At 46.8% G+C, this 26,918-nt stretch overlaps 1 protein-coding gene across 1 annotated transcript; it reads right to left on the bottom strand.

The window, feature by feature from the left end:
- Positions 1-926: 926 nt before the first annotated feature.
- On the bottom strand, positions 927-26,437 carry necap2 (NECAP endocytosis associated 2). Its single transcript, XM_078425261.1, has 8 exons — positions 26,201-26,437; positions 10,816-10,916; positions 9,633-9,737; positions 6,319-6,400; positions 5,383-5,491; positions 3,589-3,757; positions 2,428-2,542; positions 927-1,842 (listed from the first exon to the last, which is right to left on the bottom strand). The coding sequence occupies exons 1-8, from the start codon at positions 26,299-26,301 to the stop codon at positions 1,794-1,796; spliced, it is 831 nt and encodes a 276-aa protein (XP_078281387.1). The 5' UTR covers positions 26,302-26,437; the 3' UTR covers positions 927-1,793.
- Positions 26,438-26,918: the final 481 nt, after the last annotated feature.

Below are 26,918 nucleotides of genomic sequence, written 5' to 3'. Positions count from 1 at the left end.
GATGTAGCCAGGTGTGGAGGCTAACAAAAGCTTTTTGATTTGCCCCCAACTAAGCTGGCATTCCTGAACAGTTCTGGGTCCAGATTGCAGATGACAATCCAGATTCAGGGACTGTTTCTTTCTGGCTGTTGGACCCGTCCTATCACCAACTAGGGAGCGGTCCTTTGAGCTACATTCTACCCAATTGGAGACGCTCGGACTATGTTTAGTCGGACTCTACCTAGCACCAAACGTGATTCCATTGATGTGTAGGAAATAAAAACTGCAGATGCTGGTTAAAATTGAAGGTCGACACAAAATGCTGGAGTAACTCGGCGGGTCAGGCAGCATCTCGGGAGAGAAGGAATGGGTGACGTTATGGGTCGAGACCCTTCTTCAGTCTGAACTAGTGATGTTGGGCAAGTCCCCCATTTCCCTGAAGTGATGGTCATCTTTCTTTTCTTTTCTCACCTATTTCTTTTCTCCAGAGGTGCTGCCTGTCCCGCTGAGTTACTCCAGCATTTTGTGTCTTATCTTCGGTTTAAACCAGCATCTGCAGTTCCTTCCAACACCAAAAATGCCAGAGTCTGAAGAAGGGTCGCAACCCGAGACGCCACCTGTACATGTTCTCCCAGACCTGCTGCTCGCTCCTCCAAGTTATTCCAGCACTTTATATGTTTTGTTTTGTAAACAAGCATCTGCAGTTCCTTGCGCCTCCAGAACAGTTAACTTGGTGTTTTATGGGATGCACACATTGGTGAGCAGGTCTATGTACCAACAGGACAGAAGGTCTATGTACCAACAGGACACAAGGCAGTGAACGTCAGTGATAACTGATTCGATTTGACACATTCAGACAGCAGAAATTGTCAAAATAGCCACGCAAACTCAATAGATATTTTTATTTGGAACATTCTTCCAAAGGTAATGAAATTTCACAATTTTATCCCAGCTTGATTAACAACTCCTAATTCTCTCCCCCCCCCTCCCCCTCCCCGCCAAACTGTATAAATATTGAAATAGACAAACTCTTATTTACAGACAAATTGTTCACAAGTTATGCCAGAGGGTAAAGGTTGCTGGCCACAGCAAACACTCGGGAGGGGAAAGCAGATGTATTTATAAGCCCGGATCTCCACTGCTGGTCACCCGGTCCATCCATTACCACCCGCATCAACGTTCCCAATAATTAAACCATCACTTCAGGGAAACAGGGCACTTGCCCAACTTCACTGGTGCAGGGGCATGCAAGTTTGGAGGACTTAGTGCTTTGTTCTTTAAGTGGAGATTATTTCTCAGTACAGTACTCTACCCTACACCAACTCACCATAAGCTGTTAGAATGAAAGATCAAGTGATCCAAGTATGGAATGGAAAGCGATTGAATACAGGTTGTTGTGCTTAAGGAACACTTCCAAGTTAAGACCAATATTACACAGTCTTTTTAAAAAAAAATCAAAAACACGACTAGGCCATTTTAATAAGCATTTGTGTCCCAGTGCCCCTTAGTAAACAGAATCCAATCACCATGAAGCAAAGTCACCGTAGCTAGAAGTCAATGGATGAGGAGGCTCTGGAGACACGGTCATTGCTGGGAAGGGGGTAAGAGTCCTGGTACAAATACATCGGAAATGGAAATGAAACGCTCCAGGACTGTAGGGCGCGAGTCCAGAATCCAGCTGGCTCCGACACACTGTGGACTCCCAGACGCTGCCACTTCCACACAATAGCTTACCAGAAAGCAAATGTCTATCGTGGTCTCTCAGCATCTCAATTTGTTTCCAAAAGGAGAAAACTCAAAAGATGTCCCCAGTGTCAAAACTGCACCCAGTTTGCACTTTGGGTCACTTGGCTTGAGGCAGAGCTATGGAAAAAGCAAGTTAAATTATGGTCAGCAACATTGCACAAAACGTTCCAAAGTTTAATGATAAAGCAAAACTTTCATCTTAATTCCACGACAGGTTCAGAGTGAAATGGCAGTCGGCCACTCTGCTAAACAGCAGTTCTGAGTGAATATGGAACTTATTTTAAGGTTGTGGCAATATTTCCTCGAGTCAGACAAAATATTTCAATGGTTCAATGGCACTTTATTTGTCACTGAGGTACAGAGAAATTCATTTTTGTACACAGTTCAGTACAGGTATCACTCTACACAAGCACTTGGATACATCTTAGATAAACACGTGTATGAAGGAACGACAGATGCTGGTTTACACCGAAGATAGACACAGAACGCTGGAGTAACTCAGCGGGACAGGCAGCATCTCCGGAGAGAAGGAATGGGTGACGTTTCGGGTTGAGACCCTTCTTCAGATTACATAAACATCTCAGATACAGGACAAAGCGTACGTCAGTAGTACATTGAGACAGTGCGGAGAGTCGACAGATTTTGACGCTTTGTATGTTTGAGAACTACTGGTGTGAGTTTTACAACGGACGGGTTACTAACCTGGGGGCTGTTGCAAAATCGCCCCACAGATCTGTGGCGGCAGCTTGAGCAGCCGGAGCAGGCGGTAGAGCCGGAGCAGGCGGTAGAGCCGGGGCAAAGAGGTCCCCCAGTATTTCTGCACAAATAACAGAGAATTATTAGTGAGACAAGCAACCTTGTCAACATCATCTATTTATTACTAAAACTCTCATCTTGTGTGCATGTTCCAGAAATACAGCCAAAACGGTACATGACAGCGCAACTATTTTAGGGGCACCTTACTCACCATTCACCTACGGTGTGCTGTGTCAAGTTTCGTTATATTTTAAAAGTAATTCACTTTATAAACTTTATACTGTGAATGGGACAAGTCATTTTGATCTAATACTTCCGTGTTCGGCGTCACAATGGGAACCCAACGGGTCATATATGAAGAAGAGAGTTGACCCGAAACGTCACCCATTCCTTCTCTCCACAGATGCTGCCTGACCCGTTGAGTTACTCCAGCACTCTGTGAAACGTCACCTGTCCATGTTCTCCACAGATACTGCCTGACCCGCTGAGTTACTCGGGTCATATATGAGATTGCCAATTTGATCTAATACGGTGTCACAACGGGGGAGGGTTGCCGGGCCCGGTGGCGGCGGCGCGTCTGCGCGGCAGTGCTGGGAGGACCGCCGCCCCTCCGGGCATGCCCCGCGCCCGACCTTCCTCCCATGGTGCAGCGCGGTAGCAGAGAAAAGGTCAAAGAAGATGGCCGCCGGGACGACGAACATGGCGCAGCGCCTTGCGGCCGCTCTCCTACTGCTAGCCGGCGCCGCGATGGCCGCCCGGGGACGGGGTACGTGGCTCCCTCTCCCCCCCCTCTCGCCCGGCCCCGGCCCCACAACGGGGACCCAATGGGTCCACGGGCCGTCTACTTATTAATAAAGTTGTACAGATAACGTACAAACATGATTTATAATTAAACCACAAACCATGGTGAATAGCCAATGGTAGTTGAGGCAGATACTATAACAACATTTAAAAGGGACTTGGACAGGAACAGGGCTAGGAAAGATTTAGAGAGATATGGGCCATTTGGGACCAGCTCGAAAGGGGCCTCTTGGTCAGCGTGGACCAGTTGTACCGAAGGGCCTGTTTCCGTGCTGTACGACTGTATAACGTTGGCAGCACATTAACCTGGGGCAGCTGGCTTCACAGGCTGGGTCATCACTGGATCCTGCACACTGGCAGCTCCTGGTGGCGGCAGCATTGGTGGTCCTTTGGCACCAGGAGGTGGTGGAAGCAAACCCAGGCCACCGGCCGGCGGGCGAGGCTTAGCCGACGCGTTTTCCTTCTTCCGTACATTCTGAAAATAAAACGGATTGAAAGTGCCTTTTATTAATCCGGAGTCTCGTTCACCATAAAAGACAACCTCTGCTCCAAGCCTGACAGGGAATTGATGGCCGATGTTGGAATACTCTGTGGGTGCTGGAAGTCCTCCCATGCTTGTCCCATGAGTCCTGCCCGCCCCGTGGTTTGACCACGATTCAATCTTACCCTGTCCTTGCAGAAGCACATACCTCTGAACAACAGGTATTGAAGGAACGCCGACCCATATTTTTCTTGCACTTGGCTCCAACTAAAACGAAGCGCTCATTCTAGCACTCGTGTTAGGGTACAGTCAATAGCATAGTGGTTAACCTACGGGACTGGCAACCAGCGGTCTGGACCATGGACCCAGCAACACAAGTTCAATTCCCATCACAACAGCTATGGAATTTAAATTCAACTAAATTAATTTGGAACTTTAAAACCAAGACTCAGCAATGATATTTGTATTCAATTCTGAAGAAGGGTCTCGACCCGAAACGTCACCCATTCCTTCTCTCCCAAGATGCTGCCTGACCTGCTGAGTTACTCCAGCATTTTGTGAATAAATGATATTTGTAAAACAGCTGAATTATTGGGCGTCACGGTGGCGCAGCGGTAGAGTTGCTGCCTTACAGCGCTTGCAGCGCCAGAGACCCGGGTTCCATCCAGACTGTCTGTACGGAGTTTGTACGTTCTCCCTGTGACTGCGTGGGCTTTCTCTGAGATCTCCGGTTTCCTCCCACACTCAAGACGTACAGGTTTGTAAGTTAATTGGTTTGGTGTATGTGTAAATTGTCCCTAGTGTCCTGCCCCCTCCCCTGGCATCAGTCTGAAGAATGGTCTCGACCCAAAACGTCACCCATTCCTTCTCTCCAGAGATGCTGCCTGTCCCACTGAGTTACTCCATCATTTTGTGTCTACCAGCATTATTTATGTACTGATTGAGATTTTTTACACACGTTCATACTGGGTTGAAATTTTAAACTGAAGTCCATTCCTCCATTCTATCTAGCCGTCTATCTATCTGTCTATCTGGATCACAAACACACAAGCAGGAATCCTCCCCAGACCCAACTCTGAATGATCTATACCTCCAGTTATTGAACAGCCTAACGTCCAACCCCTCAGCATTCATATGGCACGGTGGTGCAGCAGTAGAGTTGCTGCCTTACAGCGCTTGCAGCGCCAGAGACCCGGGTTCCATCCCGACTACGGGTGCTGTCTGTACGGAGTTTGTACGTTCTCCCCGTGACCTGCGTGGGTTTTCTCCGAGATCTTCGGTTTCCTCCCACACTCCAAAGACGTACAGGTTTGTAGGTTAATTGGCTTGGTGTAAATCTAAAAAATTGTCCCTAGTGTGTGTAGGATAGTGTTAATGTGCGGGGATCGCTGGTCGGTGCGGACTTGGTGGGCCGAAGGGCCTGTTTCCGCGCTGTATCTCTAAACTAAACCTTACTCTGAAAAATACTCCAAGTTGGCAGGGATATGAACCCACATTACATATTCACTTAGTCTGTGGATATTTCTTCTCATATCCATGAAAAAAAATTATATTTCAGCCTCAGAGTATACCATCCACATTATTATTCAAAATTATTTACATTGGACTTTGTGGCTCACCCCAATATTTAATTTGATGGTTTGTCCATCTTTAAACCCCAAGTCTAACTTGGGTGTGGAGTCTGGGTTCTCAGCCTGTTTGGCGAGTTCAGTCTGTTGCTTGACCCATCTGCAGAAAAATACAACATACAACCTGTTACCTCGGAAACGTTTCAAATGAATATTTGACTTTGCAATAAAAAAACAAGAGGCACCATTGTCATATTTTCCACGACTGTGATTTTAGCCATTTTCATCCATTTGAAGCCACCTGATTCTCAGGTCTAGAAGTACATTGTAGACTCCAACTTGGAGTTATAAAATGGTGGTTGTAATGTAGAAACGGAAACTAACTAGTCACGACAAATTACTTTATTTACGGGCGGTCACGGTGGCATAGAGTTGCTGCCTTACAGCGAATGCAGCGCCGGAGACCCGGGTTCGATCCCATCTACGGGTGCAGTCCGTATGGAGTTTGTACGTTCTCCCCGTGGGTTTTCTCCGAGATCTTCGGTTTCCTCCCACACTCCAAAGACGTGCAGGTTAGTAGGTTAATTGGTTTGGTAAATGTAAAGGTTGTCCCTAGTGTGTGTAGGATAGTGTTAATGTGCGGGGATCGCTGGTCGGCGCGGACACGGTGGGCCGAAAGGGCCTGTTTCCACGCTGTATCTCTAAACTAGACTAAACTATGATAATTTGCTTAGGAAGGACCTGCAGATGCTGGTTTATACAAAATGTTGGAGTAACTCAGTGGGTCAGGCTGCATCTCTGGAGAAAAGGAATACGTCTCGACCCAAAACATCACCGATTCCATTTCTCCAGAGAAGCTGCCTGATCCACTGAGGTACTCCAGCATGCCGAGTCTATTTTCATCATAATTTGTTTCCTGGCAATTTTCTAATCTCAACATTTAACACCAATCAAAACTCTGTAGTACAGTAATACCACGTTACTTACTTGAAGTGATCTTGGAGCCCAACATTAAAATCAAAAGCATCGCCACGATCTACAAACCCGATGCCAATATACGCACGCCGCCCTAGGTAATGAAAACGTTTGGCAAATTACAATGTACACAACAATGGATTTCACAAATCTTTTCAAACAGTAGAGTGTATTTTTTAATGCAATTAAGAGGCAACCTTAAACTGGCTTTCAGGATAAAAATACAAATGGGTGGATCAGCCATTCAGCCCCTCCAACCCATCCTAGCATTCACGGATAAGTTGACAAGTATGATCCAATAGCTGGCACAGAGGCAAGGTGACGCACGCGGTGGTGAAATCTGGGTGCCCAGGGATTCTGATGTAACAGAAGACAAGTCGACTCCCATGTTCAAAAGGCGAGGATGGCCGCAGGCTGGGAACTACAGGGCAGTTGGTCGAACATCTTTCGCTGGCAACATTAGTCAGATTAGGTAGACAATAGACAATAGACAATAGGTGCAGGAGTAGGCCATTCAGCCCTTCGAGCCAGCACCGCCATTCAATGCGATCATGGCTGATCACTATCAATCAGTACCCCGTTCCTGCCTTCTCCCCATACCCCCTCACTCCGCTATCCTTAAGAGCTCTATCCAGCTCTCTCTTGAAAGCATCCAACGAACTGGCCTCCACTGCCTTCTGAGGCAGAGAATTCCACACCTTCACCACCCTCTGACTGAAAAAGTTCTTCCTCATCTCCGTTCTAAATGGCCTACCCCTTATTCTCAAACTGTGGCCCCTTGTTCTGGACTCCCCCAACATTGGGAACATGTTATCTGCCTCTAATGTGTCCAATCCCCTAATTATCTTATATGTTTCAATAAGATCCCCCCTCATCCTTCTAAATTCCAGTGTATACAAGCCCAATCGCTCCAGCCTTTCAACATACGACAGTCCCGCCATTCCGGGAATTAATCTAGTGAACCTACGCTGCACGCCCTCCATAGCAAGAATATCCTTCCTCAAATTTGGAGACCAAAACTGCACACAGTACTCCAGGTGCGGTCTCACCAGGGCCCGGTACAACTGTAGAAGGACCTCTTTGCTCCTATACTCAACTCCTCTTGTTACGAAGGGGAAGTGCAACGAGACCTTGATGTCCAGTCACTGAAAGTAAGCGTGCAGGTACAGCAGGCAGTGAAGAAAGCCAATGGCATTTTGACCTTCATAACGAGAGGATTTGAGTATAGGAGTGAAGAGGTCCTTCTGCAGTTGTACAGGGCCCTGTTGAGACCCCTTCTGGAGTATTGTGTGCAGTTTTGGTCTCCTAATTTGAGGAAGGACATCCTTGCTATTGAGGCAGTGCAGCGTAGGTTCACCAGGTTAATCCCCGGGAAGGTGGGACTGTCATGTGAGGAAAGATTGGAAAGACTGGGCTTGCATTCACTGGAGAGAAACGATGAGAGGGGATCTTATAAAGGCATATAAAATTACAAAAGGACTGGATAAGCTAGATGCAGGAAAAATGTTCCCAATGTTGGGGGAGTCCAGAACCAGGGGCCACAGTCTAAGAATAAAGGGGAGGCCATTTAAAACTGAGGTGAAAATAAACTTTTTCACCCAGAGAGTTGTGAATTTGTGGAATTTATTGAAGTAGTGATACACTGTAATTGGCAGTGGAGGCCAATTCACTGAATGAATTTAAAAGAGAGTTAGATAGAGCTCTTGGGGCTAGTGGAATCAAGGGATATGGGGAGAAGGTAGGCACAGGTTACTGATTGGGGATGATCAGCCATGATCACAATGAATGGCGGAAACAGCAACGTCGAAAGCAGTCCAAATGGGATGATGGTGTTGTCCTACTGAGGTTAGATAGTTTGGGTCTGTATTCTTTGGAGTTGAGAAAAATGAATTGTGAGCTTTTGCAGATATACAAGATTCGTCAGGGACTTGACAGGGGTAGATGTTGAGATGCTTTCACTTGCAAAGGAAAGTCACAAGAATGGGGAGATTACCACAAAATAAGGGACTGAAAAAATTAAAAAAGAGTTTAGGAACATAGAAATATATCTTCACTTAGAGGGCAATGAATCTCTGTAGCTCTGCGCCCAGAGTGGTTGGTGGAGGCCAGACCATCAGATATACCGGGCGGTGATAGATAGTATATTTAAGGCTACGAGCCATGTGTGTTTGTTAGCTGTCTTAGCGTGTTATATTATTTTGTATATTGCTGTTATTTTTGGACACTTGGGGGGTTGTCGTGAGATGAGCCAGAATGATGAGTATAATTGGGAACACAGAGACGTGATGCGTCAGACACGAGAGGAGCTTGGCAAGACACAATTCTTACCAAATCTATGACGGGGGGGGGGGGGGGGGAATACTAATCTGTTTGTATCACTACTTCAATAAACGACTAATTAAACAGAAACGCCGTGAAGTTCTCTCTGTTGTTGTTAGCGTCAAGAATGATCACTCCACTCCTCCGTGAAGTGGTGACTAGAGGAGACGACTCAGATGGGAAGGATCGAAGTTGCCACTATAAAGGGGGGTGATGAGGAAAGGGGGGGTGATGGGAAGTTGAAGGGAAGTGGAGCTTGAACCCACGTGGAGCAGCCACAATCGTATTGAACAGCAGGACAGGCTGGAGGGAATGGTGCCCTATCTCTGCTCATTCTCCTGTGTACCAGCTCAGAGCAGTGGCGCACTGGTGAGGCACCATAGAGACGGCGGCCGCCATCACCCAATAATGCCTATTACGCTATCACGTTGGATGTTAAGACTTACAGATAAGCCACTGTATTCTTACTCCATCATCTGTAGCAACTGAAACTACATCATTCAATAAAAATAGTCCTGGACAGTTTAAAAAAAACTAAATAAAAATCAACAGGCTGGCAAGAAACATGTAACACAAAAAAATGTATTCAAGAGAGAGTTAGATACAGGTGGTCCCCGGCTTACGATGTTTCGACTCGCGATAGTTCGACTTTGCGATGGTGCAAACGGCAGCGAACCGGCGCTCGTTTCTGGCCGCGTGATCGCGTGTATTACAGTGCATTTCAACTTACAATACCTTTAGTTTCCGATGGGTTTCTCGGAACAGAACCCCATCGGAAGCTGAGGAGCACCTGTGTAGCTCTGAGTGCTAACGGAATCAAGGGATGTGGGGAGAAAGCAGGAACGGGGTACTGATTTTGGACGTGATCATATTGAATGGCGGTGCTGGTTTGAAGGGACGAATGTCCTACTCCTGCACCTATCTTCTATGTTTCTGAGCTCCACACCGTTGCATTTCCTTAGCGGTTCCACCCAGCAGCCAATAATCAAACCGCCAGATATAATTACCGTTTCCATCCTCGATGCGGATCACAAAGTATCTGCTGGAATCGACAACGCTCTCCACGGCAATTCCGGGAAACTGGTCGATTGGCGACTGCGCAAACAACTCTCCTGAGAACAAGGACAAACACACAACGCAAGGTTGAATGTCACTGCAACTGGTTTATCAGCAATAACCTTTGATCGCTCGAGTTCACCTTCAACAGTAGTAAAGGCTCAAAAAATGCAGAGAGCACAGTGTATTGATTACTAGCCAAGTCTCCTATACAATCCTCCACTTCTTTTTAGTAGATTAAAGGTTTCAAAGGTCCGTTTAGATTAAGCATGTGGCCATTTGATATTATGGATTAAGAAGGAGAGTGTTTGAGACTTCTACGCTGCATGCAAAAATCAAACATTGCTGCTTACTCAAATTTGGCAGGGACAGAATTATCCATTGTTATTAACTTCCAGGGTGCAATATGAACAGGAGATGCTAACAACTAAAAAAGAGGAGGCAGAAGGAACTGCAGATGCTGGAATCTTGAGCAAACCTTCGTCTGGAGAAGGTCAACACAAGATGCTGGAGTGACGCAGCGGGTCAGGCAGCATCTCTGGAGAGAAGGAATGGGTGACGTTTCGGGTCAAGACCCTTCTTCAGACTGATGTCAGGGGAGGGGGCAGTCCCGCCCGACCCGAAACGCCACCCATTCCTTCTGTCCAGAGATGCTGCCTGACCCGCTGCGTTACTCCAGCATCTTGTGTCTATCTCCGATTTAAACCAGCATCTGCAGCTTTCTTTCCTATAGTTCTGGAGAAGCTCAGCAAGTCAGGCAGGATCTGTGGAGGGAATGGATAGACGATGTTTCGTGTCGAGATCGGCCTGAAGAAGGGGCCTGATCTGAAGCGGCCACCGTCCATTCCCTCCACATGCGCTGCCCGACTTCTTGAGTTCCACCAGCGCTTCATATGGTACAAATCGATGGTTTCACAAAATGCAGGAGTAACTCTGCAGGTCAGGCAGCATCTCTGGAGAGGAGGAATGGGTGACCCGAAACATCAACCATTCCTTAGCTCCAGAGATGCTGCCTGACCAGCAGAGTTACTCCTGCATTTTGTGAAACCTTAGTGTACAGGGTGAAGGGCCTTTTCCCCCCACTGTATATCTAAAGTCAAAAGACTCAAACGCGCAAGGTTTCCGTGAACGTACCTGAATTCCTGTCTTCCAACTTAATGTAAGCAATATTTCCTTTTGCTGTTATCCGGAGCCTTCCAGTCCAGTCAGGTTGATCCAACTTCCAGTCCGCAGCCCTGAGCAGGAAAAAAAAGGGACAGGTATAACATCACCCCTTAAAGATACAGGACCTTTAGGCAGGATCACACCATTACTATTTCAAACTCCCAACATGAGTTTTTGGACAGTAGACACAAGATGCTGGAGTAACTCAGCGGGGTCAGGCAGCATCTCGGGGGAGAAGGAATGGGTGACGTTTCGGGTCGAGACCCTTCCTCAGGTCTGAAGCCCTGAAACGTCATCCATTCCTTCTCTCCAGAGATGCTGCCTGACCCCGATGAGTTACTCCAGCATTTTGCGTCTCTCTTCGGTTTAAACCGGCATCTGCAGTTCCTTCCTGCAAACGTCTCCAGGCTCTCTTGGCCAATCCACACTCTGCGAAGAGGTGGGCAACCGTCTCCTCTCCAGAGCAGCCGTCCCGAGGGCAGATAAAACAAAAAATCTAAATAGACTTTATTCAAGTAAATAACGAAATTTGCCCGACATTCTCGGAGGCCATACATACATTCAATACTGTTTACCCAAATCACAATCTTACCCCCCACCCTCGCCACTCATGTGGTTGGCCTGAGGGCAGGTACAGTGAACACTGGGAGTAAGCGCGAAGGTATTTATTCACAAAATGCTGGAGTTACTCAGCAGGTCAGGCAGCATCTCAGGAGAGAAGGAATGGGTGACATTTCGGGTCGAGACCCTTCTTCAGTCGACCCGAAACGTCACCCATTCCTTCTCTCCAGAGATGCTGCCTGACCCGCTGAGTTACTCCAGCATTTTGTGTCTACCTTCGATTTGTACCAGCATCTGCAGTTCCTTCCTTTCTACGCATGAGCTTTCGAACATTGGGCGGCAGCAACACATTCACAGAGCCGTCTCCTCACAATTGGGGCTCCACTGTACTCAGAGTTGCAGAGTAACGTTTTTCACAAACTAAGATAAGACAATCCAGCAGCAGATCCAAGATGGCGCCCAGCCCAAGTGACTCTTTATGTGCTAGCCACAGAAGTGGATCTGCAATCACACGGTACAATCGCTGCACTTTTTTAAACCTCTACTCCGACAGCAAAATTTCTTCCGTACACCGTTGATGGCTCGCGGGGCTTGGGTCGGCCCGCTGCGGACCTTTCACCGTCTGGCGCGGCCTGGAACGTGGCAAATTCAACAACCTGACCGCGGGAGAAGACGGCAGGGGAAGAGAAAAGACATTCTGGCCTTCCATCACAGTGAGGAGGTGACTCACTGTGATGGATGCTTCTTTTTGTTTGGTGTTGGTTTATGATTGTGTGTGTTATTGCTTATTTTTATTGCTCTTATTGTTGGACTGTGGGTAATCTTTCATTTCACTGCACATTTATGCGTATGTGACAAATAAACTTGACTATTGATTGTAATGGTGTATTTGTGGGCAGTATGGTGGTGCAGCAGTAGAGTTTTTTTTAGATTAGATTATAGATACAGCACGGAAACAGGCCCTTCGGCCCACCGACTAGCGATCCCCGCACATTAACACTATCTTACACATGCTGGGGACGGTTTGCACACACACCAAGCCAATTAACCTACAAACCTGTACATCTTTGGAAGGTGGGTGAAAATTGAAGCTCTCGGAGAAAACCCACGCGGTCAAAGGGAGAACGTACAAACTCCGCACAGACAGCACCCATGGTCAGGATGGAACCCGGGTCTCCGGCGTTGCTTGCACTGTAAGGCAGCAACTCTACCGCTGTGCCACGGTGGCTGCCTCACAGCACGAGAGACCTGGGCCAATCCTGACTACGGGCGCTGTCTGTAAGGTGTTTGTACGTTCTCCCCGTGACCTGCATGGCTTTTCTCTGAGCTTTTTGGTTTCCTCCAAAGACGTACAGGTTTGTATGTTAATTAGCTTGTTCCCAGTGTGTGTCGGGTTGTGTTAGCGTGCGGGGATCGGTGGACAGTGCAGACTTGGTGGGCCATGTGTCATGTGTACCGAGGTACAGTCAAAAGTTTTGTTTTATATGCTATCTAATTAAATCAGATGATACTGTACATAAATTCAATCAAGTCGACCCCAAGTACAGTAGATAGAACAAAGTAGATACTGCCTTCAACCACTGAAGGTCACCTCACCTTCTGTCTCCTTTCTCTGTTCATTTATTTATTTACTTATTTATCTATTTATTCATTTCCCTATGTTCTCAAAATCTCTGTAAAGCGTCTTTGAGTATATGAAAAGCGCTATATAAATAAAATGCATTATTATTATTAAAGTGGCGCTGTGGTAGAGTTGCTGCCTTACAGCAAATGCAGCGCTGGAGACCCGGGTTCGATCCCGACTACGGGTGCTGTCTGTACGGAGTTTGTACGTTCTCCCCGTGACCTGCGTGAGGTTTCTCCAAGATCTTCGGTTTCCTCCCACACTCCAAAGATGTACAGGTTTGGCTTGGTAAATGTTTTAAAAAATTGTCACTAATGGATATAGGATAGTGTTAATACTTGGGAATCGCTGGTCGGCGCGGACCCGGTGGGCCGAAAGGGCCTGTTTCCACGCTGCATCTCTAAACTAAGCTAAAGGGAAGGATACAGGGAGCAGAGTGCAGTTCACAGCATTATAGCACAACAGTTCCTTGTGTAAGGGCCAAAAAGAGCCCTGCAGTTGTCCTCAGCCCGCCCGACCTGTGGGGCTCCATTCACCACCTCAGAACCCACAAGGCTGCAGTGGTTGTTCCAGATACCAAGGAACGGAAGGAGGAAGCACCAAGAAAATAGGTCCTTCCCAGCCTCCAATATCTCACACTATTAATCAAAAGGAACTCCAGCCAGTAAATGGTGACAGGTTATTCTAAGAGCTGACCTGGCAGTCTATTGTTCTACAAAGTTTTAGTCATACAGTGTTGAAACAGGCCCGTTGGTCCAACTTGCCCACGCCGGCCAACATGCCCCATCTACACTAGTCCCACCTGCCCACACCGGCCAACGTGCCCCATCTACCCTAGTCCCACCTGCCCACACCGGCCAACATGCCCCATCTACCCTAGTCCCACCTGCCCACACCGACCAACATGCCCCATCTACACTAGTCCCACCTGCCCACACCAACCAACATGCCCCATCTACCCTAGTCCCACCTCCCCACACCGACCAAAATGCCCCATCTACACTAGTCCCACCTGCCCACACCGACCAACATGCCCCATCTACACTAGTCCCACCTGCCTACATTTGGCTCACATCCCTCTAAACCTGTCCTATCCATGCACCTGTCTAATTGTTTCTTAAACATTGCGATAGTACCTGCCAGAACTACCTCCTCCAGGAGCTCGTTCCATACACCCCCCACCCTTTGTGTGAAAAGGTTGCCTCTCGGGTTCCTACTAAATCTCCCCCCCCCCCCCACCCCACACTAAACCTATATCCTCTGGTCCTCGATTCACCTACTCTGGGCAAGAGACTCTGCGCATCTACCCGATCTATTCCTCTCATGATTTTGTACACCTCTATAAGATCACCCCTCATCCTCCTGAGTTCCAAGGAATAGAGTCCCAGCCTGCTCAGCCTCTCCGTGTAAGCTCAGACCCTCGAGTCCTGGCAACATCACTGTAAAATGCTTGTTCTGGAGCATTGCTGGTTAGCGACCAAGGGCCATTGATCTTGAGTAGTCAAATCACCACTTAAGCAGAGATCAGATAATAAAACTGCAGTTAGGTCATTGATTTATGATGCTTACAATTGGCACAACGTCTTATGAAATACAGATAAATAAGGTTGGAAAGTTTGCATTTAGTTTTCTTGTTCTATACCATGGTATGTGCAACGTGGCGTTAGTTGTCCATGGGTTTGTATGTTTCAGTAACTGAAGACAAAGACGCAAACTTGAGAAGGCTTGAGTGTGCCAGGTCAATTAGTCTGGATGAATTTGCACCATTAAACAATGTAATTATCCAATGCTCGCTTTCAAATTCTGCACACACATGGGGAAAGTACAAAACAAATTAAAAAGGTAAGATAGAATAACACCAAACCACAACTGAGATTGAGTGAAATGTGCCAAGCAGATCCTGCTTTGCTTCCTCTTTCTGCTGCCGAAGGCACATTTTAAGAGATGGGCTGTAAAGGCTTGTTCAACAGGTGCTGTGGTGTGGTTGGTCATTTTGACACCACCGCCTGGATTTGTCTCAAGATTCAAATGAACCTCATCGATGCTAACTGGGGAAAACAGAAAAGGCTGGATGTACCTGCTCTGGGTGGACAACACACCAAGGGGACCTAACTGCTGGTGTGCTCACTCCCCCGTCTTGTGACTTCACCTCCAGAGCCCCTAACGTTGCGGGAAATAGTGCTTAATAGCAAAACAGTCTTTTTCGGAAAGATTCATGGCTCGAGTTACGGAGGCAACATCCACTCATTCATGCGGATTGAGTCAGAACAAAATGTTGGAGGAATTCAGTGGCAGCATCTGTGGGGGGGGGAAATGGACAGGCAACATTTGGGGTTGGAACCCTTCTTCAGATTGATGGGGTTGGGGGTACAAAACTGGAAAAGAGAGGTGGGCGTGGAGCAAAGCCTGGCAAGTGATAGATGGATAGGGGGCGGCGTTTCGGGTCAGGATGCTTCCTCATTCTGAAGAAGGGTCCTGATCAAATACATCACCGACTCATGTTCTTCACAGATGTTGCCTGGCCTGCTGATTTACTTCAGCACTTTTGCGTTTTGCCTTCGTAAACCAGCACCTGCAATTCCTTGCTATTATATTCTCCACAGATGCTCTTCAACCTATTATCATCGTTTGTTTTATTGCAGCCACTAAAGCCGGTCACAGAACGATGAGCTACAACTGCAGTTATGATCTCCTGACTCGATACAGATCAGCTCAAAACCTGGAAACTTTGCCTTAGTCACTCAGTTCGAATCATAATAGTGAGGAATTGATCCAGAGGAGAAATTGTTAAGGAGCACCGCGACGCGGCAGGGTGGCGCAGCGGTAGAATTGCTGCTTCACAACGCTGGAGCCCCAAGTGCAATCCTGACTACGGGCCCTGTCTGTACAGAGTTTGCACGTTCTCCCCGTGACCGCGTGGGTTTTCTCAGAGATCTTCGGTTCCCTCCCACACTCCAAACACATACAGGTTTGTTGGTAATTTGGCTTGGTATAAGGGTAAATTGTCCCTGGTGTGTGTGGGATAGTGTTAAAGTGCTAGGATCGCTGGTCGGCGCGGACTCGGTGGGTCGAAGGGCCTGCTTCCGCGCTGTGTCTCTAAACCAAGCTAAACAAAACATAAAATAGGATTTAGAAATTGAATGCTCCTTTGCATCCAATTCACTTCCATGCGCACTGGGGATAAAAGGCGACACAAAGCTCTCTACAAGGATTCATGTTTTGTTGTACGTTACATACTGGTGTCACACATTTATTAACATGCAACTGTTATTGATGCGCTGATTTTCTCTTTTCAATGAGATGTTTTTTATTCCGTCCTGGGGAATTTAAAGTGTTTTTGTTCCGGTTTCCTTCCTGCATTTGTTCCATCAGACAGACTGTTGGTCATGTGAAACACTGTCGGCAGCCTCCTCCTCCACAGCTCTTTCTGGTTTTCTCTTTCATGGTGGCACTTCATCAGCACATTTTCTCAACAATATTTGACTCAGCACATGTATTTGCTGAATCTAACACGTTTTTTAGAAAAAGTGTTTAATGACATGACGTTTTATGATTGAACGGCAAATTGTTACTGAAAGATGTGAAGCTAATCCATTGTATCCAATCTAGGCTTCTCATACGCAGCAATTTATCCCCAACACCCAAGAAGAAATGGAGAAAATAAAATAAGGCTCTAACTCCCATTCCTTCTCTCCAGAGATGGAGCCTGTCCTGCTGAGTTACTCCAGCTTTCTGTGTCTCTCTTCAGTGTAAACCAGCATCTGCAGTTCCTTTCTATGCCTTTCTGTATTAGTTTATCTTGGAGATAGTGTGGAAACAGGCCCTTTAGCCCACTGAGTCCGCACCGACCGGCGATTCCCAATCCCCCACACACGAGTTCTTTCCGAAACAGTAATTACAATTTACAACCGAAGCCAATTAACCTACAAACCTGCTGGTCTTTGGAATGTGGGAGGAAACCAGAGCACCCGGAGGAAGCCCACGTGGTCACAGGGAGAACATGCAAAGTGCGTATGTGCAGCACGTACAGTGGTCAGTCTCTGGCGCTGTAAGGCAACAACACTACCGCTGCGCCACCCTGAAGCATCACCTATTACCGCAACCCAATAGAAGCAAGTATCGAAATGGTCAGTCTATAGATGCAAAAGAATTAAGTTTGTGGCATCTTTTAACTCTGAAAAATATCCAGAGCATTTCAGAGACATAATCAGACAGAAAACAAGGTAGATCTTCAGTGAGCTACGATTCAAATGTTTGGCACCAGATGCAAGGACAGAAACTAGGCAATGTTAAAAAAAAAAGAAAGCTGCTATTTTTAAAACGTGGTATTGTTAGAACAGGGTCAAGCATCAAAGAATGCGGATTCCGTGGGCGTTTTGGTTTAATCAAAAGCGCCTGGCACTTTGGGAAAATCCATGGGAAAGATACATGATTTCTCAAGAGGTCTGTACACAATGAATGTGCCCTTCTAAGTATTTAACTGGCGCAGCAAGCTAGTGGGAAAGATAGTGGACCAACACAGCTAGAAGCTGCTTGGTGGACACAAAATGCTGGAGTAACTCAGCGGGTCAGGCCGCATCTCGGGAGAGAAGGAATGGGTGACGTTTCGGGTCGAGACCCTTCTTCAGACTGATGTCAGGGGAGGGGGCGGGTTCCGCCCCCTCCCCTGACATCAGTCTGAAGAAGGATCTCGACCCGAAACGTCACCCATTCCTTCTCTCTCGAGATGCGGCCTGACCCGCTGAGTTACTCCAGCATTTTGTCATCTACCTTCGATTTTAACCAGCATCTGCAGTTTTCTTCCTACACACCGATGCTGCGAGGGTTCATGTTAAGCTTAATCCCATGTCTATAGATATCGTTGTCATGGGTATAATGCAAGACAAAAGGAACCATGCTTGGACCCAAAGGAAAGTGAGTAGCAGCCGTGCAGCAAGGTAAGTCCTTGCAGGCTCGTTGTGAATTTGATCGGAGTCATAGAAGTGAAGGCAGTGCGATTGAGCTGGGCAATAGAATAAGACGGTGGTGTTGATGCACCTACCCGCAGGTCAGATAGGACGTACACACCCAGTCAGAAAACAGATTGATTGGATCCCGGGAACAGTGATTTTCGAACACAGGGCTCTTAAATTGGACACCATAGAAAATTCAACACTGCAACGAAGATGTTTCACAACATAGTGGCGCAAATGAAAAAGCCATGAAATTGGTACCAGACAGGGGCCAAACAGTTAATTTTGCCATTTTAAGTAATCCCTCGGTGCTTCCACTCCAGTTTCATGCGTTCTCAGCTGGTTGATGCCCAATAAAGAACTTGCAGATTACGTTTCGGGCGGGGCAAGAGGTTCCAATCACACAGAAACACTGCAAAGGCAAGCTACCTAAACCTCAACGGTAGAACAGGCGGAGGACGATGGCTGACTTTAGTGGAGCGTCACAACGGCTGGGAAGGCGGATGGATGAAGGCTGCAGCAGAAAAGGGTCCCCGGTCGTCTTGGACTCCACGCCACTGGATCCTGACCCAGATCTGTCAAGGACCGTGTGGTGGCTGTCTGTGCTCCAGTTTCCCCACGTTAAACAAAGTCACACGCAGGCATCCTCCATAAAGGGGGACAGTCATACTCGCTTCGAGTGACCGCCGATGATGAAAGGCAAGCTGGCTAGAGGCCTACAATGAACTGAATGTGACTGTAAGTAATGGGGTGAGGAAGTCAGGATACAAAAAGAAACGTTAAACATCTCAGCACCTTGCGGTAGGATTGATAAACACCAGAGTGAAGATAGAGAATGTCATTGCACGAGACCCCCACGTGGCTGGCTATCAGCCCAGGGAGCACGTACTCCACAAGATATTGATAACCTGGTGTGTTAAATCAGAAGGTACAAGTAATGTCCAGGTTCAGGAGCAGCTTCTTCCCAACAACCATCAGGCGAATGAACACCACTAATTCAAACTAAATTCCTAACTGCATTTATTGCATGTAGGGACCCGAGGCTTGTCTTTGTTCTATATTGCTTCTTTTTTTAATATATTCTGAACTTCTGAACACCATTACACTGAGCACCGGCTCACCACAGGGCTGTGTGTTGAGCCCCATCCTTTACTCCCTCTACACTCACGACTGCGCCCCCACCCATCCCACCAACACCATCATCAAGTTCGCGGATGACACGACTGTGGTTGGACTCATCTCAGGAGGAGATGAGACAGCCTATAGGGATGAAATCCAAAGGCTGGCAGCATGGTGTTCAGTGAACAATCTTGTCCTGAACTCCTCCAAAACAAAGGAACTTATAATTGACTTTAGAAAAACCAGTGCAGATTACGACCCACTCTACATCAATGGGGTCTGTGTGGAAAGGGTACCAGCTTTCAGGTTCCTGGGTACGCACATCGCAGAGGATCTTACCTGGTCTACCAACACCATCACCACAGTAAAGAAGGCACAGCAGAGACTCCACTTCCTGAGGATCCTCAGGAAAACCAACCTGCAGGAGAAGCTCATGTTGTCCTTCTATCGCTGCTCCATCGAGAGTGTGCTGGCATACTGTATAACCACATGGTATGCCAGCTGCTCAGAAAAGGACAGGAAGGCCCTTCAGAGGGTCATCACGACGGCCCAGAAGATCATCGGCTGCTCACTGCCCTCCCTGGAGCACCTGTTCAGCCTACGCTGCCTCAGTAGAGCAGGCAAAATAATAAAAGATCCATCCCACCCCGGCCACCGTCTGTTTGTTCATCTGCCCTCTGGTTGACGTTTCAGGTCGATCAAATCCCGAACAAACAGACTTAAGAACAGTTTTTTACCCCAGGGCCATACGAGAACTGAACACTTACCTTTGCACTAGGCAACACCGTTAAAAAATCTTGTACTTAATATAATTGTATTTAATTGTATTTATGTATTTGTTTGTTTTTGCATTTATTGCATATATGTTTGTACGCACCGTCAGGATTGGCTATTTTTTAATTTCGTTGTACTCGTTGCAATGACAATAAATGAATATTATTATTATTATTATTTTTGTTGTTTATTATGTTGTCTACTGAGTATTATGTTTGCATATCTACTATGCCGCTGTGAGTAAGAATTTCAGAGTTCCGTTTCAGGACGCAAGATCATAAGACTCTTGACTCTGTGTAGGAATAAAAACTGCAGACGCTGGTTAAAATCGAAGGTAGACACAAAATGCTGGAGTAACTCAGCGGGTCAGGCAGCATCTCGGGAGAGAAGGAATCGGTGACGTTTCGGGTCGAGACCCTTCTTCAGACATCAGTCTGAAGAAGGGTCTCGACCCGAAATGTCACCCATTCCTTCTCTCCCGAGATAATCAGTCTGAAGAAGGGTCTCGACCCGAAACATCACCCATTCCTTCTCTCCTGAGATAATCAGTCTGAAGAAGGGTCTCGACACGAAACATCACCCATTCGTTCTCTCCCGAGATGCTGCATGACCCGCTGAGTTACTCCAGCATTTTGTGTCTACCCCAGACTCTTGACTCTCTTTGGTTTATTTATTGTCACATGTACTGAGGTCCAGTGAAAAACCCAACTCTTGGCTCTTATTGCTTCTGCCGATTACTGTCATCCTTAAATTTATATTGCCCGTGGGATTTTGTAGTCCGTACATTATAATTGCATTCCTACAACTCATGATACAGCAATTTTTCATCATTGTTCTCACCATCAAGTCACTGTCTACCAGTAAGTGGCCTCCATCTGAAGCCAAACGCGAGGCCAGGGTCAGGATTTGGAAACATGCATCACAATAAGAGGCGAGCAACAAGCAGCCTCTCAGTGCCTAGGTTTGGTTTAGCTCAGAGATATAGCGCAGAAGCAGGACCTTCGGCCCACCGAGACCGCACTGATCAGCGATCCCCGCACATTAACATGGGTTTACATACACAACGGACAATTTACACTTATACCAAGTATACAAACTCAAGCCAATTAACCGACAAGCCTGCACGCCTTTGGTGTGTGGGAGGAAACCGAGGATATCGGAGAAAACCCACGCGGTCACGGGGAGAACGTACAAACTCCATAAACAGCACCCGTAGTCGGTATCGAACCCGGGTCTCTGGCGCTGCAATCGCTCTAAGGCGGCAACTCTGCCGCTGCGCCACTGCAGACTGCTTCCCCAATATTACCAGTCATGAACCAAGACAGTGAGTATTTGGAGTGTTGAGAGCAATTTTGGGCCCTGTACCCGAGGTTGGGCTGATGCTGGAGAGGATCCCACGGAGGTTTACGAGAATGATCCCAGGAATGAGTGGGTTAACATAGGATGAGTGTTCGTTGGCACTGGGCCTCTAATCACTGGAGTTTAGAAGGATGAGGGGGAATCTCATTGAAACTTACCAAATAGTGAAAGACGTACCTAGAGTGGATGTGGAGAGGATGTTTCCACTAGTGGGAGAACCTAGGACCAGAGGGCACGGCCTCAGAATTAAAGGACGTTCCTTTAGGAAGGAGATGAGGAGGAATTTCACTAGTCAGTGGGTGGTGAATCTGTGGAATTCATTGCCACAGTAGGCTGTGGAGGCCAAGTAAATGGATATGTTTAAGGCAGAGATAGATAGATTCTTGATTAGTACGGGTGTCAGGGGTTATGGGGAGAAGGCAGGAGAATGGGGTTAGGAGGGAGAGGTAGATCAACCATGAATGAATGATGGAGTAGACTTGATGGGCCGAATGGCTTCATTCTGCTGCTATCACTTATGAACTTATGATTGACATTCAGTTCCAGGCTATAAGAATTATAGTTCGGATTTCCAAAGATACCCAAATTTAAACAAACACGAGGCTGAAATGACTGGAACCCAAGCTGTGAAATTGTGCTCGGCTAGGAAACACCTTTTGAAAAACAGAGTACGTTATTATGGCTTTGTATTTGAACCATTGTGAAGTTATTCCATTAACAGAATTCTCATTTCACTGGAAACTCTATCTCCCAAGGCCTGGCAGATCAAATGCCTCAGCAGCAGCTCAGTTACAAGGTCACACACTTCACCCGCCACAGAGCGCAGTTTTCTCTCCGCTTTCTCCGTCTTCTCGCTTCCAATACATTCCAGGCTGCCCTCTCCCCTCTACCACTTTTCAAAATTGAAGCTCATCCAAAGATCTGCTGCCTTCATCCTAACGGACATTGACGTGCCGATTCATCACTCCTGTGCACAGTGACCTACATTGGCTCACGTTCAAAGAGCACTGCAATTTTAAAATCCCGTCACAAGCTTTCTGCTCTCTCACGCTTTAAAATATCGAAATATCGCCATTCCTCCGATCAGTCCCATCACGTACCACAAATTTGAATCATCGCCCTGCCGTTTATTGGTCTGATGCGCCCTCTAATCCTTTCCAGCCGTGCACTTCTCCATTGCATTTTGACTTGGGCCTGAGAATTATCCGCTTTGACCGAGCCTTTCATCACTTCCATTCATTCGTGACCAAATTTTGATCACTTGCACTAAACTACAATCAACATTTAGCAGGTAATAACCAAGTTCCAATTTGTCACATTAAAAGCAAACAGATTAAATTTAAACCCAAATTGATTATTGTTTACACTTTTAGTTTAGTTTAAAGAGACACCACGGAAACAGGCCCTTTGGCCCACTGAGTCCGTGCCGACCAGCGATCACCCTGTACACTAGTTCCAAACCTACACTCTAGGGACAATCTTTTACAAAAGCCAATTAACATACAAACCTGCACGTCTTTGGAGTAATGACAAGAGACCGGAGCACCCAAAGAAAACCCACGCGGTCACAGAGAGAACGTACAAACTCCATACAGACGGCACCCGTAGTCAGGATCAGAACCCAAGTCTCTGCCACTGTGCCACTCTGCCGCCTTCTACACCATCTATATTTTAAATCACCATGCTTGAGAATCTGAAGCATCTCTCTCAAACATTGCACTCATTAGCAAGATGAAGATCATCTTCTTGATTCACTTTGTTGTAAAAAAACAGGTCCTTTTTACACCCTTTCAGGTTACAAGCACACATCCAACTCAACTGGTTCAGAGCCTTACATGGTTAAAAAACTAGTAAAGGCTATCTCAATGCAGTACCTTACAAAAACTATTTCTGACACATTCCTTAAATCAAATCACCCTCTTCTGCCAATTCAATACTAATATCACTTTCATTCCTTCAGTCTGAAGAAAGATTTCAACCTGAAATGTCATCTGCCCATTTCCTTCTACATGTACTTCCTGCTTTGTGGAGTTCCTCCAGCTACATGTAGAAACAAGGAATGTTCGCACTTGTTTACCAGGGTAAGATACAAAATGCTGGTGTAACTCAGCGGGTCAGGCAGCTTCCTTGGAGAACAGAAGGGTCTCGACCTGAAACAACACCTTTGCCAAGTCTGAAAATGGGCCCCAACACAAAACGTTACCTATCCATGTTCTCCAGGGATGCTGCCCCTGTTGCCCCAGCACTTTGTGTCTTTCCTCCAGCTATTTGTTTTTTTGCTCACATTCAGTGCTTGTTCCAGTGAAATATCAACTGACAGATTTTGGCAGCTTGATTTCCCACAATAACTCAGTGACTTTAACAAAAGGTACAAAGGTTACACGGCATCCCACCGCCCAGTTTCTTACCTGATGTAATTCCAGACCCTTCATTTCATTTTTACGTTATAAAAATTAAACACAAAGATGAAAAAAATGAGTCTGACATTACCAAGGTTATACTGAGCCGTATTTGAAATGCATCAGGGAAAAGGCAGGCAGACAGTTTGAAGGGGCTGATCAGAGAAACAAATGCGTACTCTCAACTATCAATTCCCAAAGTGTAGGAAAAAAATCTGCAGATGCTGGTTTAAATCGAAGGTAGACACAAAATGCTGGAGTAACTCAGCGGGTCAGGTAGCATCTATGGAGAGAAGGAATGGGTGACATTTTGGGTCGAGACTCTTATTTAGACTGATGGGTGAAGTTTCGGGTCGAGACCCTTCTTCAGACTGAAGAAGGGTCTCGACCCAAAACGTCACCCATTCCTTCTCTCCAGAGATGCTGCCTGACCCGCTGAGTTACTCCAGCATTTTGCGTCTACCTTCCTATCAATTCCCAATACCGTCTATACATTGTCACATGCTACTTAGACAAATCCACAATCTCAAAATTGGCCTTCAATGTAGCTTAAATTTAACTGTTTAATCTCATTTGTGATATAAAGAGCTCAAAAACTTAGTTTAAATTTCTGCAGCAAATCATTGTTACACATTTGGACCTTGAATAAGCCGAAGCATTCGCAAGACTCTAAGTAGGCCCAAGATGCTGGAGTAACTCAGCGGGTCAGGCAGCATCTCTGGAGAGAAGGAATGGGTGACGTTTCGGGTCTCGACCCAAAACGTCACCCATCCCTTCTCTCCAGAGATGTTGCCTGACCCTCTGAGTTACTCCAGCATCTTGTGTCTACCTTCAATTTAAACCAGCATCTGCAGTTTTCTTTCCTACACATCTAAGTAAGCCCAGTTAGATGTGCTGATGAATCCAAATACCTGTTTCACTTAAATGATCTAGGACTGGATGCCACATCAAATGACAAATGTCCGTATTTAACATTACATTTTATCTTATCCCCTGAACCGAATGCCAAATTCACTATGCTATATTTAAATTATACTTCCATATGGTCAGACCATCAGCGTTGTCAGTTTGCCAATTGTCAAAGCGAGCAAATACATTCATTGCAGCTATTGCATAAGCAAAGCATTAAAATTACTCAGCAGATCGAGCATCACCTGTGATAAAAGCAGCTAACATTTCAGTTCGATACCCTTTGGCTCTAACACACTCATTGTGCTATCTCTGCACATTAGTTAACCCACTGCTGTTTTGATTTCCAAATGCAGGCAAAGCACTTCCTCATTTTGACACAGACTGTTCTCTCTCTGCTTCATAGCGAACATCTTGTGACTTCTTCGCCATCTTCTGGAAGCCTGCCTTTTCTCTTGTTTCTTCTGCACCATGTGATACCCGAGCTCATCAGCTGTGGCAGCATTATTTTACTCAAACACACTCTGCTGCCGTCATTTTGAATCTCTACAGGTGTACGGTAAAAAAAAAAATCACATTGACTGGTTGCATCACGGCCTGGTTTGGCAACTCGAACGCCCGGTAGGGGATGAGTAAACACCGCCGGGTCCATTAGGAGCACTAACAGCTCCACCATCAAAGGGACATAGAGGTGGCACTCTTCAAAAAGGCAGCCAATATTATCGTCAAAGACCCACACCACCCTGGTCACGCTCTCATTTCACTCCTGCCATCAGAAAGATGACAAAGGAGCCTGAAAAACAGTAACCACCTGGGGTTCAAGCGCCATGAACAGCAGCAGGTTCCTCAGACTCAGCAACCATCAGGCTCTTGAACACTGCACAACACTGACCTGAACGATGTATTGCCATTGACAGTCTTTGGTGGCACTAAGATGTTGTGGTTTTTGTGCACGGGTCATGGTTTTAAAGGATTTTTGCCTACGGTACATTCAGTCTGAAGAAGGGTCTCGACCCGAAACATCACCCATTCCTTCTCTCCTGAGATGCTGCCTGACCCGCTGAGTTACTCCATCATTTTGTGAATAAATACCTTCGATTTGTACCAGCATCTGCAGTTATTTTCTGACATTAAGTATGTGCACAGTGTTTGCAGGCCTGTCACATGCATCTGCAGTAAGGAGGAATGTAATTGTTCCATAGGACAACATTAAATGAATTGAAATATGAATTGTAATACGAAAATTAATTAGATGCTGCCTGAGTTACTCCTCCGGCATTTTTTTATGTGCCCACTTTCGGTGTAGACCAACATCTGCAGTTCGCAACCAGAACATATGTCCCTGCTACACAATTAGACGCTGCTGGCTTTCCTTCGACCGTGTATTACACACAAGGGGACAGACAGACAGACAGATCCCTCGCCCAGGACATGGACCTGTGTGGGAAGGAACTGTAGATGCTGGTTTACACCGAAGATAGAGACACACACACACACACACACGATGCTGGAGGAGCAGCTCACAGCGGGACAGGCGGCGTCAGGCTCTGGAGGGAAGCAATGCCAATGCCAATGCCAATGCCAATGGGCGACGTTTCGAGTCGACACCCTTCCCCACACCAGACTCTTGTCTACAGTCCCCGGGCGGCCAAACCTACCTGTAGCCCCGGTTGGTGGCTCTCGGTGGTATCCTGTAGACGTGGACCTCCGGCTTCACACACAGCACCGACTCGTACTCACTCTCCGTCGCCGCCATCATATTGGCCCTGCTGATGTTGCCGCCGCACCACCACCACCACGGCCTAGTGCAGGCAGGCTCCCGTCCCGGCGGCCACACGGCATCACGGGATACTGGAGGAGCGGCGGCCCCGGCCCAAGCGCCGCTGCATCACGGGAGATGTAGTTTCACCCACACGCCAAGGCGCAGGCGCCGCGTCACCGCTGGGTGGGGGAGGGAGGAGGCGGCGCCGTCACAGAGCCCGCGGCGGCGGAGGCCACGCCCAATGAGGTCACCGTGGTGTCAACGCCAGCGCGGTGCGGCATGGAGGGTAGGCCCCGCCCAATGAGGGTCGCCCTGTGGCTTGTTTTTATAAGTGTAGATTTACATTTATATTTATGTGTGTGTGTGTATATGTGTGTATGTATATGTTTGTGTGTATATGTTTGTGTGTATATGTTTGTGTGTGCATGTGTGTGTATATTTGTGTGCATGTGTGTATATTTGTGTATGTGTATGTATATTTGTGTGCATGTGTATGTATATTTGTGTGTATGTGTGTGTATATATGTGTGTATTTATGTGTATGTGTGTATATTTATGTGTATGTGTGTATATTTGTGTGTATGTATATTCGTGTGTATATTTGTGTGTACATG

The sequence above is a fragment of the Rhinoraja longicauda genome, chromosome 30 (genome assembly GCF_053455715.1).
Source record: "Rhinoraja longicauda isolate Sanriku21f chromosome 30, sRhiLon1.1, whole genome shotgun sequence".
In the NCBI taxonomy this organism is placed as follows: domain Eukaryota; kingdom Metazoa; phylum Chordata; class Chondrichthyes; order Rajiformes; family Arhynchobatidae; genus Rhinoraja; species Rhinoraja longicauda.
Note: the sequence above shows the minus strand (reverse complement) of the source record. Positions and strands in the feature narration are given on the sequence as shown.

Coding starts and splice junctions, on each gene's coding strand:
- necap2 (XM_078425261.1), bottom strand. CDS start 26,301: ATGATGGCGGCGACGGAGAGTGAGTACGAGTCGGTGCTGTGTGTGAAG. Junction 9,738..10,815: donor GTTGGAAGACAGGAATTCAG/GTACGTTCACGG, acceptor CCTTGTTCTCAG/GAGAGTTGTTTGCGCAGTCG. Junction 5,492..6,318: donor GGGCTCCAAGATCACTTCAA/GTAAGTAACGTG, acceptor ATTTTTCTGCAG/ATGGGTCAAGCAACAGACTG.